Genomic DNA, 13,207 nt, shown 5'->3' with positions numbered 1-13,207 from the left:
GAAAAACAGTAGCATGATGTTATAATTTGAAAACATTATAGCAAAAATGTTCACTTCTCAAACATAGTTTAAAAATATTTTGTTTGAAAAAAATGCAAAATTTATGCTCTTTTCAAACAATTTTTAAATGTTTAGGCTTTATGTAAAAGTCTTTGTGTAAAAGTGTTTTATAAAAATAAATAAACTAAATACAAAAAGTACCAGTTTTATATATTGTGAATTTCGACATGCCGTACACGTGTTTCGAGGAGTAACCTCTCATCAACAGCAATAAAATAAAAAATGTAGTTATTTAAGTATATGTTACAGAGAAAATCACACACAGAACGTGACATTTCAAATTATAATCCTTTAATGGGTTACTATTTTTTTTCACTCACAAGTGACACTAAATCGGATGTAAATACATGTTAGTGAAAATGATAACATTGATGTGATGTTCAACCTCTGTTACTTTCATGAAAACAGGAAACTGTAATTAAAACAAATTACATAGTCATGTTTTATTACATATTAATAATACAAATAAATGTAATGTAACAGAACCTTATTCAAACAGGTAAAATATCCATATTCAAGAGTTAGTACAATTAATATGAAATGACATAATACCCTTTCAACTTTTTTTAAGATTGATATTTGACAAGAAAAAAATAAGAAAACCATTTGAACAATGACACAAATGATTTACAGAAGTATACCTTAAAACCTTGTCAATAATGTAATACATGTTGAACAATATGAAAGTGGGAGGATTTTTTCATACTGCCAATTTGACATTGAATGAAGATAATAGAACAACTTTAATTTTGATAAAACTTTCTCAAACATTTGTGGTAAAGTAATTAAATATAAATTTATGTATTAGCAGAATATGAATTATAGCAAAATTTAAATGTATAATTACACAAATGTACAAATTTCAGTAATCTAGAGAAAAAACTGTAATATGAAATTGGTCATTACGAAAGCCTTTAATAATAGAAAGTTTGACAGCATTATGAAAATACAGAAAATGTTAAATCATAGCATGTATAGGAAAATTGCATTTATATTACCGTTCACTCCTTGAGACATTTAGGTTTCCCGCAAGTGGGAAAATCCAGCTAAACCCAACTGTTTTTTAGCTATTTGCATAATTCTAGAATTTGACCCCTAAGGTCTATTTTTAGTAACAGCGCCCATGTTTTTTGCCACAAAAGGATTGTTAAAAATACCTTAAGGAACATTCATGCAAAGTTGGTTACAATCTGTAGAGTAGTTTCAGAGAAGAAGATGTTTGAAAAAGTTTACAGACGATGACGGATACATAGTGATGGTAATAGCTCAAATGTCCTTTGGCCCAGGTGAGCTAAAAAATGCAGAAAACTTAAATTTCAGTAAATTCAAGGGCTATAACTCAGACAAAAATCAGCGAAGTGGAAAGAAACCTAATTTTGATCTGTGACTCATAAGGGTAGACTCAATATCTGCAATATGGATCCGGAAACGGTAAAAAATGCCAGTAATTGACAGACAAATTTTGCAAACATCCATCGACAATTTTCCAATATCGGACATAAAAAAATTGTCAACCCTTATAAATTACAGTCTGCGTTTTTTCTATTAATGTATAAACATCCTGTCTACCAGTCTCCCAATTGTTTTTTGGAAATTAATTGACAGGTGTTTGTCAATTTTACCTGTAACTGATTAGTTGATTGCATAATTGACTTAACGGTACATGTGCAGCCCCATTGCCTATACGAATTAATTAAAGTAACTTGGAGAATCTTCATACATATATTAATTAAGCAAAAGATTGACAAGTCCACCATTTTCCCGCCGATTTTTCAGAGGCACATGGAACTGAAACTATGAATCAGTCGTACATGTAGTTTGTAATTATTTATTCGTCTATTGAATTGTTTTAACACAGAAGTCAACAGACAATTTAAATCAATATACAAAATGTGTTCACAATTTTCTTTTATAAATAATCATCATTTTTTTCATCACTTGGAAGTTTTCAGCTGTTTGCCTAAGTGATGAAAAAGTCCGAAAGATACGATGTTTTGTTTGCATTTTAAAACGTCCACGTGTAGTCAAAACCGAACATGTTCACTCACGATGATATCTTGTAAAAGACAGAGTATGTAATGTAATAACACTTTCCAGTATTCATCCTAAAATAACTACATACAAACGTCTTTTAAGTTTATTTTCGATCTGAACATGCAAAAGAATGACAAAAATGTCCACAGAAATTTGATAAAATGTCCGGCATGGGCTGTCAAAATTTCCGGACCCTTGATCTGCAAGCATATTTAGAAAAAAAGTGTGGAAAACTTATATTTCGGTAAATTTTTCGAAGTTCAAGGGCTATAACTCAGACAAAAATCAGCGAAGCGGAACAAAATGTAATCTTCATCTGAACCTCATAAATGTTTACTCGCATACCAAAAATCAACAATATTGGATAGTGTTTAGAAAAAAGGTGCGGAAAACTTCAATTTACTTCCAGATTGACAGATGAAAGGAAGGAGTGTAAATCTTAAGTCCCCTTTAGCTAAAGCCTGTAGAGGACTAACTAGAAAAACTGAGAGCAAAGCTCACTAATAACTCTTACTCCCCCCCTTGAAAACATGCACTATTTGAACCCCATTTTGATTTGGACCACGATCTAAAATAGGTGCAAAATGGGCACATTCAATAACGATTCTCTGAAAGTTTCATTCAATACCATGCAGTGGTGTGAGAGGAGTAATGGATAAGAGGTGGGTCTCCTGTATAATGGAAGGATAGATAGATACCCTTAGATTTGGTGGGGGGCTATAATCACATAGTCAATTATCAATAGTCTCAACTATCTTGACGACCTTTTCAATTTATACTATAATTATTATGGAATGGTGTGTTGTCAGACTATTTGGAAGTCAAACTATTGGAATGTCAAAATATCAGGGTCTTAGATAACTGGGGGTGGGTTGTCAGATAATGGGGCGATCCCAGAACAGAAAAGAACAGAATTTTCATTTTGCTTAAATCCACATATTTGGATTGCTACCAAAACAATACAAACAAGTATATTTATAAAGAAATCATTCGAAACACAGTGAGAATAAACTATATATCATTGAAAATAGTTTACTGCACAAATCCCATGATATAGTCCTGAGGAAGAGTGAATTTGACATGTTTTGTATGTATTGTATTATATGTTTTTAATTTATAGTGATGTGTATTGATGAACTTACTTATTGTATTATAATTATTTTCTTACTTATTTTAACTTATTTTTGTTATTTGATTTGTGTTTCATAATTATAGTGAATTTTATTTCATTAAAACATTGAATGAAACCTGTGCTTTTATTTATTTTGATATATAAATTAAGGTTATGACCTTAAGTCGGGGTGGACTTGTTATTTATTAACTTTAGCACTGAAGGTCAGTTTGGATTATTCTATTCATTTTCATTGATTGTTTAAACCTGGTGGTCCTTTATTTTGTTCTTTTGATATTGCTACTGAGAGAGATGGAAGAAATTTTGAATTTTATGTCGATCTGAAACTATTTGATGAATCTGTTCAACTCTGTTCAGTGATAATTTACTCCTTGTTTCACCATGCTTCTAATGCAAAGTATCTATAGTTATTTTATCACTTCATTGTTCATTATTTCATATCTACAGTTTATTTGAAATGAGAGACTGATTGATTGATGCACTGACTGACAAAAATTATAAAATATTAAAATGATTTAAAACTAATTAAAAGTAATTAACTTAACAGAAATAATATCTAATAAGGTTAAGTAATGAATATTAATGATTGAAAACTGCAAGCTGGCTAAAAATACAATTTAATACAGGTTCATGTGATTTTTGTGTGGTTGTGCATTTTTGGCACAAATGGTTACAATCCTTATTTTGTATACAGGTGTATCCATGTTACAATGTGTGCCATGTTCGATAATGATCATGTAATGTGATGTACTAATCCCAAGAAGATTGTTCGAGCTACTTTGCACCTCAGAGTGAGGAAAACATTGAGTTTATTTTGTTTGCTTTTACATTTTTAGTTTGCTTATTTTCCTTAGCTTAGTTTGATAATATTTTAACTGCTTATGCCTAATTCGGGTTTTGAAGAAGGACTTTGAATTTTAAATTAATTAGTAGGGAAAATTGTCCTCGAGGGAGTGACTCCGGCCGCCATTTTTTAAAAAATCAAAAGTAGGTCAAATAAAAACATTAATATCAGTAAGAAAGAGAAAGCTACGGCTATAAAATTCCTTATCTACACCCTCGGACCATTTCTGATATAAATTTGAAACAAAATGACGATAGTTCGGGTTTTGAAGGAGTTTGAATTTTAAATGAGAAGGGAAACCATCCTTGAAGGCGGGGCTACACAATTAGGAGTCAAAATCAAGGCATATAAAAACGCTGATATCACAAATGCAGGGAAAGCTACAGCTATAAAACTCCTTATATACATCCTCATACCATTACTGATCAATTTTAAACAAATTTTATGACAATTGATCGGGTTTGGAGAAGGAGTTAGAATTTTAAATGAGGAGGGAATACCACCTTCGAAGGTGGGACCAGGTTGAAAATTTTGATAAGAGATTTAGGTCTCGAATGAAAGTATAGATCAAAACAAAACATTGAAAAAGTCTGAAGGCAACTTGAAGTGGGAGATTTCATATTTTTTCAAACCATATGGGCCAGAATACCTACATTTATCGTGATGGAAATCGTCCACCATTAACAGGGCACACTCAGCATCAACGGAATGCATAATGGGTATTCTCGCTGTATATCACGCCATGCAACATATCTATTATCGCACTATGTAAAATTGCACGAATTTCCAATCCTTGCTATACATAAATCTTTGAGTTGATGTCAGTGCCTCAAACTCAAAGCCCAAGAAAGGTGACCAAGCAAAATATATGGACTAGAAATCACCCAAATATTTTAATGAAGACTGAAGTTGTTCAAATTGCAAACTGGACTGCAAAATAGCATGTGTTTCGTCGAATAACTCAATCATTGTTCAATTGCATAAGATATTGTACATGTGGTTGCCATTTAATTTTGATATGTAAAAATTGTGAAAAAAAAACCAACACATTCTGTACTTTCGCATCGACTCCAATTATGGCGTCTCGGACTTCCTCTATTAACTTATATAGCATATACTCGGATATGTTAACATATCAAGGGTCAACAACATTTTTAATAATAACCTGTTACATTTGCAATGTATTTCCTTGTGCGTGTAGAATTGCAGGAGCTTGGTGTTATGGCCATACCATGTAACACAGTGATATCAGCAATTTGCATTCATGAATCACCTGACAAATCACGGTCTTACTAATCTACAACCAGTGCATCCAGGAGGGTAAAAGATAGAAAGACTTGGAGTTTTTTTTTTTTTTTTTTTAAATATGTATAATGTTTTTACGCGAATGTTTTAAATAGTAAATTCAGTGTAATTATTGTTAAAAGTTTTATTTCAACAGAATTGTCCTCCAAAGAACCAATACACCAGGATGCACTAGTTTATATTTGTGACCGGTTCGATGTAAAAGCAGTGTGTAAAAGTAACTACAGGGCCCCTCCTCCGCAACGTGTGTGCCAGGGTACCTATAGAATTCAAAACGGAATCGAAACACAACGAAATAAAATGAAACAATTCGAAACGAAACGAAATCCTTCGAAACGAAACGAAATTGACCTACACGAAACGAAAATAAATAAATTGCGATACGAAACTGAAAAGTATAACACGAAACGAAAAGAAGAAAAAAAATCATTCAAGTCATCACCATTTTGTCACATAAGAGTTGGAGCGTGTTTCGTATAATTTACTAGTTTTAAAAGGAGGTATCAAGGCTGGATTATTGTTGCATTGTCCTTCGATTTGACTCAATCCGATACTGCTAGTAGCGTCGGGTAAAATAAATAAGCCAATATAAAAATCTAAAATCAATAAAAGAAGACATTTTATTTTTTCCAATGATTTTAGTCACTGCATGTGACATGATACACAACTGAGGTTGATAAGTAGCCATGGACGAAGTCAAGAACGGACATACAGGTGGCTACAAAATAAAATACTGTGATAGCCATAAATACATGTTCATTCATTCAAAAACAAATCTTTAAAAATATCTTATGACGACCTCTGATAATTTATCTTTGAAATGTGAATCTTGTTATATTTGCTACTTGTGAACTGTGAGGGGGTTCCTGGTGTAAAGAAACAATTTCAAATGAAACCAACTCCATTTAATCTGGAAAAGTCTAAAGGCTGTCCGCATACTAATATCATATAATATCTAGATATGTCAACAGCTGGAAATTACCGCTCCCATTTTTATACAGGTCATTCTTTTGAAGCTTTAATGGTAGGTTTATTCAATGATGCAATTCATCGTGATTTTAATTTTTAATGAATGAAATGGCTTCAACTGGCCAATTATTGACAAATGAAAGACATCACGTCTTATCTAAATATTTTATCCTCAACGTTCCGAAGAATTTTATCGTATTCATAATCGTTATAAATGTACGTTTTTAGCTATGTCCCGGGTGCTACATTGTATTTACACTCTAAATGAAAAGAAGAAGACGAAGAAGAAGAAGACATTCACTCTGCTATGGACATGAATAAGAGTAGTACATACTTATATACATACATATACATACGCTAATCTTGGTCAATCGTTTTTGGAATATTTATCGCTGTATACATCTAAAGATTTATTTCAAGTACACATGTGTATATAGTTACAATTCATGTACATTTATCGGCCATCGGCCATAAAAAGAGGGGTTTCTGTCCCGAAAAGAGTTTATCAACCGGAGCAGATTTTTGTTGTTGTTAGAGGAATACTGTTTTTTTTTTGACACGTTGAACAAATCGGTTCCATGGTACAGGTTGATACACCGTACGTATACACTCCTTGAGACGTTTAGGTTTCCCGCACGCACAATACCCAAACGCACGCTAAACGGTCAACAAACGCACGATAATCGAACGTTTTTATCGTGCGTTTAAACGAATGCTCTTATCTTGCGTTTAAACGAACGCCCCTATCGCGCGTTTAAACGAACGCTACCAGCGTGCGTTTAAACGCACGATAAACGAACGCTCCTACCGTGCTATTAAACGAACGATACACGAACGCTTATATCGTTTAAACGCACAATAGACGTACGACGAAAAATAATAAAATTGACGTATAATGAAGACAGAAAAAAATAGAAAATACAATCAATAAAATTATATAAATTAATAACAGCAAATAATATGAAAATAACAGTTAAATCAAGGAAATAATCAAATTACAAAAATAAACGAACGCTTCCATCGTGCGTTTAAACGAACGCTTTTATCATGCGTTCAAACGAACGCTCCTAGCGTGCGTTTAAACGAATGTTTCTATCGTGCGTTTAAATGAACGCAAAACGACGTATAAATGCACGATAAACGATGCACGAACGCTAAAATGGAAAACGTGAACGTCTCAAAGAGTGTAGTTAATTCAGAAAATAAATGATATCAAGAAATGTTAAAGAAGAAATACATCGGCAATAAAACGATGGGTTCCTGTGGCGAAAAGAGTTAATCAACGGGAACAGAAAATGGTGTTATTGGTGGACTACTGCCTTCTAACTTTCAAAAGGACCACTTGTTTTCAAGCCAATTTAATCCTGGTAATGGTGGTTTTATTTACCAACTCAAGCCTGGTAGGTTTGTTATTATTGCTAACCATAATATGTAGAAGTGCGTCATTTCATTTAACTATACAGTAAGAAATTTAAACTTCTTCATAAATTATTTATAGTCTCTTAAAGTGCATCAATGCATAACGTTCTATCAGAGTATATGAAATGACTGATTTATGAAGACCTGAGTTGATACGACCGTCATATATCAAATATAATATTCTCATTTGTTAATTTTGACATGAAGCATATAATTTATGAAAAGCGTTTAATAATCATATGAAATGGTAATCAAGTTAACCAAGAATCTATCGGAAATCAAAAGAGTGTATACACTGATACAATGTTTGATAAAGGAATAAACATTGAAAAGTGGCAATGTAGACGCTTCCCTATACACTGATACAACGTTTGATAAAGGAACAAACATTGAAAAGTGGCAATGTAGACGCTTCCCTATACACTGATACAACGTTTGATAAAGGAACAAACATTGAAAAGTGGCAATGTAGACGCCTCCTTATACACTGAGCAATGTTAGATAAAGAAACAAACATTGAAAAGTGGCAATGTAGACGCCTCCCTATACACTGATACCATGTTTGAATAAGTAACAAACATTGCAAAGTGGCACCATAGACGCCTCCCTATACATTGATACCATGTTTGATAACGGAACAAACATTGAAAAGTGGCAAGGTGGACGCCTCCCTATACATTGGTACAATGTTTGCTAAAGGAACAAACATTGAAAAGTGGCAATGTTGACGCCTCCCTATACACTGGTGCAATGTTTGAAATAGAAACAAAGATTGAAAAGTGGAAATAAATACAACTGCTTAGTATGATGTTCAGTCATATTTGGTCCGAAATAAGCGGTCACAAGTAGCACTGCCTCTCAAACATCTCTATTCTTGTAACCATACTGGTGAAGTTAGTCATTTAATGCAATATTTCAGTGAGAAATTTACCACAAACGTTTCTATTAATGTGTTTCAAGTTTTGGTTTAAAAAAACATTCTTCTTTAATTACCCTGACTTTTAATAATATTTTTAAGAGACGTATTAGTTTGCTTTATGTATAGTAAATAAGAAAAGTTAATACCAATGACTCATAAGAAGAAATAAATCGGTAATTAAAAAGAGCGTCCTCTCGCAAAATGAGATAATCTGGAAACAAACATTTTCAGATAGCGGGAGTTACCACTTTCTTACCTTCAAAATAACGATGAGAAGCTGATCTATTTCTGGTACTTACAACGAAATATATGAATTCTTATGATCATAACCCAGATCTTGTAACAACAATGGTACGTCACTGCATTCAAAAGTTTACTAACCAATTTAAACCTCTATTCTAAAATTCTTTACAGCTCTTTTATTGCATCAATGATCACGACCATCCTACTTGTAACTCGATATCCAGTTTACCACTTCAAAATATTCCTTTAGATAAACGATCAACTGTTTCCTTTGTTTAAATTTTAACCATGAAAGATATTGAGGTATGATCACTGACTTAAGAAACAGGATCAAAAAGTGACAAGAGTTATAAAGCAAGAATAAAGCATAACAGTTTCTTTATCACGCAAAAAAAACCCACCTCTTTCCCAAAACTTAACTGCATACAACTCAATTATGTTTTCCAAGTTTTGGTTCAGAAAGTTTCTTCTCATATTTTAATTTTATAAAGGGTTGAATACCGATTTATTAGTTTGTTTTTAAGTATAATGAATTCTGATAAAATTGATATCAAGTTATTTTGAAGACGTAATAAATAGGCAATAAATAGAGTTTCCTGTCGCAAAAAAGGGTTAATAAACAAAAATGGTATTAAAGGTGTACTGCTCTCTAACCATCAAAAGAACGACACTATGAACATCTGATATTTTTCTACTGTATTGTTTTCACAACGGAAGAAGCCAGGTAACCATAGCAATAAAGTACGCCATTGTTAAAAAGAGCCAGTAACAAATTCAAACTTCTTTATGAATTTTATACTGTTCTCTCCAAGTGTATCAATTCATTAACTTTTTATCGATGAATATGAAAAGAGTACTTCTTAATTCGATGATCATGGGATAAATTAATTATAAAAACAAATGATTATCATATGATAATCATGCAATAATTATATAGAAATAACCATATGATTTAAATCATACCCATACCATATGATTGTCACATTTTGCAAATCATGATTCTCATATGTGTCATTTTTGGAGTGTACACGTCTCCCAATACTGCTAAACTATACATATATATATATAGCCTAGCTGGCCGAGTGGTCTAGGGTGCTGGATTTTGTACAGGCGGTTTTGCCATGGACATAGGTGTCACAGCGGTACGAGTTCGAGTCCCGCGGAGGGAACGCTTCCAAATTTGACAGTTTTAGAATCGTCGGGAATTTTTCTGACCCTTCTAACAGCGAAAAGGGTTAATCAACAAGAACAGAAACACATTGTTACTGGAGGACTACTGCTTTCTTATCATCAAAAGGACAACATGATTTCGAGCCAATTTAATCCTGGTAATGACACTCAAAAATCGAATGTTTTTTTTTTTTTTTTTTTTGGTTTGTGTGTTTTTTCAAGCCTGGTAGGTTTGTTATGGTTGGTACGCCATTGCATTTAACAAGTCAGTAAGTCATTTAAACCTCTTAACAATTTCCTTACAGTTGTCTTCAAGTGCATCAATGCATTAACTTTAAATTTAATATGAAAAGACTACTTCTATCAAATATCAAGAGTTGAATTGATGGTATTTAAAAGCCATGGGATATAGTCGTTTTAAAACTATAGCCTTTTACATGCATTCAAGATTTAAAAAAAATTGCTGTCATAATATTCTGCCAGAAAAAATACATATATTTATACATATGACAATACACATACATGGACAACGGTAAAACAGCCTGCCCCCTTCTCTATCTTAGCGGGTTATAGACATATCTCCCTTCATGTAGAAAGTCACAATTTAGTTAGGAGTGTACTGTGTGCGGTCAAGTCTAAGAAGTTATTTGTTTGAATTTGAACAAGTCGAGAGTTCTTTCTATGAATATACACATGTGAGTGATGACCTGGATTTACTTCTCAATCAAGTCAATATGATACATGAATACGTTATTATTGCATATTTACTATAAGTTGCTCTCATGTGTTCTAATAGAATTTATATGTTTAAATTTATTTCTCCGCCTTAAAACGTTCATTATTTTCCTCTTCTCTTTCTGGTATAGTACAGTGTAAAGTAGTATTGTTTGTCTGTGTTTTTTAGTGTTTACAACAATCATTAGAAATAAGGGTACTCCTCCATAGAAAATACGTGATCATGTATTACTTGACCGTAAAGTCCAAGTACTATGAGACCAAATTTCCATACTTATCTTCTGTATGTGTGGAATCGATAGTATGTGGAATGAACCATTTATATTTATAAAAAAGGGCAATTGGAACTGAAACATAACGCGACAAAGGATAAAAATCTTTTTTACATTTAACAGATGGCCAACTGTCGGTGCAATGATGTTAGTGAACAGTAAACAGACTACATTGGTATGCGCATCATTTGAGCACATTCATTTGCATGTCAGAATTCTAGTGGTCTTGGCCTCTTAAGTAGTAGACAACTTATGTGGTTTAATATATGTCGGAGAAACGCAAGAACGATTAAATAAAAGAATGTGCGGTCATCATTCGGGAATTAACACCACCAAATTCCCGACAATTTATAAACACTTTAATCAACAAGATCATTCAATCCTCTCCATGAAAGTTCGTATTATAGAAAAAAATTTACCATCCTACGAACAGTCCTGTTCTAAGTAAAAACTATCGTAGGGAAAGAGAGGAGTACTGGATACGCAGACTAGGTACTGCAATACCTTGCGGATGCAATGACAACATCAAAAGTATGGGAAACCTTTCAAGCCAATATAACAATAGCATAAATGTGATGAATTTATTTGACAAGATTCTTGCAGAAATCAACAGAAAATATTCCACGGACAAATACCAGACGTCGAAACAGAAAAACACAGCAAAGAAAATTAATTACCAAAATGACACGTTCAAAGCAGCAACGGTACATGACCAACTGAACTCCACTAAAAACTAGGAGCAACCGATGCACCGATAGGGTAAGCGTCCTATGCTTTTCTAGAAACACCACCGAATCGCTCCTAAAAAGTCACGTCCGGGGTAGACGAAAGAGGACGGAAAAACTTTGACACGTTGAACAAATCAGTTTTCATGGTGCTGATGGATACACCGTAACGATCCACGAGTTCTTGATGACGACCATAAAACGTCTGTAGTGATGACTTCAATCTTGTAGCAACATAACCCTATCCCAGAAGCATGTTTGTTAGAATTCTAGCGCGATAAAAAAAGTCTGCGTAGTTTCGGCAAGCTCTGACATAATGTATGAGGTGTGATATAAACAATCCATACGCCGGTGCTGAAGGGATGTTGTAATAGAAGAATGGAAAGTTGACGATTCTGAATGAAAAGTCATCACGTTTGTCAGAAAGTTTGGTCAATGGTTTTACCTTTACCGTCGATTTCTAAGTGTAGAGCATGATATGAGGCTGACTTCAGTGTCTGTAGTATCCTTTATATTAAGTTCTTTGGGGTAGATGCTTTAAACAAATCCTAAAAATTAAGATTGTTTAACGATAATACGTTATCTATATAGCGGAAACTAAGATTAACCGATATATCTAAATTCCAGCATTTTGTAATCATCTTCTTCTGTATATTTGGAGGATAATTGGGAATTATTTCTTACAAAGAATGAGGAATCTCTACCAAGAACTATATATTTGTATCTAGGTTTACCATCTTTTTTGGAAACAAACAACGATATATAATGTTTTTAAGTCGGGGTTTGAACTGAGTATGGGGAATAGAAGTATACAGTGTTGAAAAATCATAGGTTTTAATGCTATTATATTCAGATAATAGTCTTGAACTGATTGTCTCCAAAAGATCTTTCGAAATTTTCAGGATCCACATTGAATTAATACCACTACGGGAGTAACAAGTGTTGTGGTAGGACTGCAGACCCTCTTTGACAGCTGTGAGTATAGAAGTTAAAAGTTTTGAAAGAGGTTTGGTGGTACATTTTGCAGATCCAGCTATGTAACGTTGTTGGTATGGATTATTGTTGAGTTTAGGAATCCAGTACATAGACGGTAAATCACAATCATCGTCCTTGGTAGAGAGACCAAAAGAGGCTAGCACAGATTTATGGTTTTCCACAATCTCTTCTTTGGAGAGTGTGGTAGCAGTATATGTCTTATCACTGCTATTATTTTTTACGTCTACCTCTGTGATAATATGCACTGGATGTAAAACGTTTTGCAGCAAAAACAATGTTGTTTTGGGCTTTGTCTGCTGGTACAACAACATATTTGTCATGTATATTGGACAATGTTTCTGACCTACTTAAAACATTCATTCGTTTCAAAATTAAAGACCTCAC

The 13,207-nt window shown here is 33.2% G+C and overlaps 1 protein-coding gene across 8 annotated transcripts in view; it reads right to left on the bottom strand.

The window, feature by feature from the left end:
- Nucleotides 1-9,091, bottom strand: part of LOC148597692 (uncharacterized) — a 50,309-nt gene extending 41,218 nt beyond the window's left edge. The window contains exon 1 of one of the 8 annotated variants that reach the window (XM_088562280.1): nt 8,982-9,091. Coding sequence is in view for 3 of the 8 variants with exons in the window: in XM_088562283.1 (XP_088418409.1) it covers nt 5,243-5,332 (90 nt within the window). In the remaining 5 variants the exon portion in view is untranslated. Of the gene's footprint in view, nt 1-4,723; nt 5,208-5,235; nt 6,728-8,938 lie in introns of those variants that run through there. The other 7 variants (XM_088562278.1, XM_088562284.1, XM_088562283.1 and 4 more) reach the window with 7 other exon arrangements.
- Nucleotides 9,092-13,207: the final 4,116 nt, after the last annotated feature.

Source organism: Perna viridis, chromosome 14 (assembly GCF_037379345.1).
Source record: "Perna viridis isolate PV_CMFRI_1.1 ecotype Kerala chromosome 14, ASM3737934v1, whole genome shotgun sequence".
Taxonomy (NCBI): domain Eukaryota; kingdom Metazoa; phylum Mollusca; class Bivalvia; order Mytilida; family Mytilidae; genus Perna; species Perna viridis.
The sequence above is the reverse complement of the archived record's forward strand: the minus strand, read 5'-3'. Positions and strand labels throughout refer to the sequence as shown.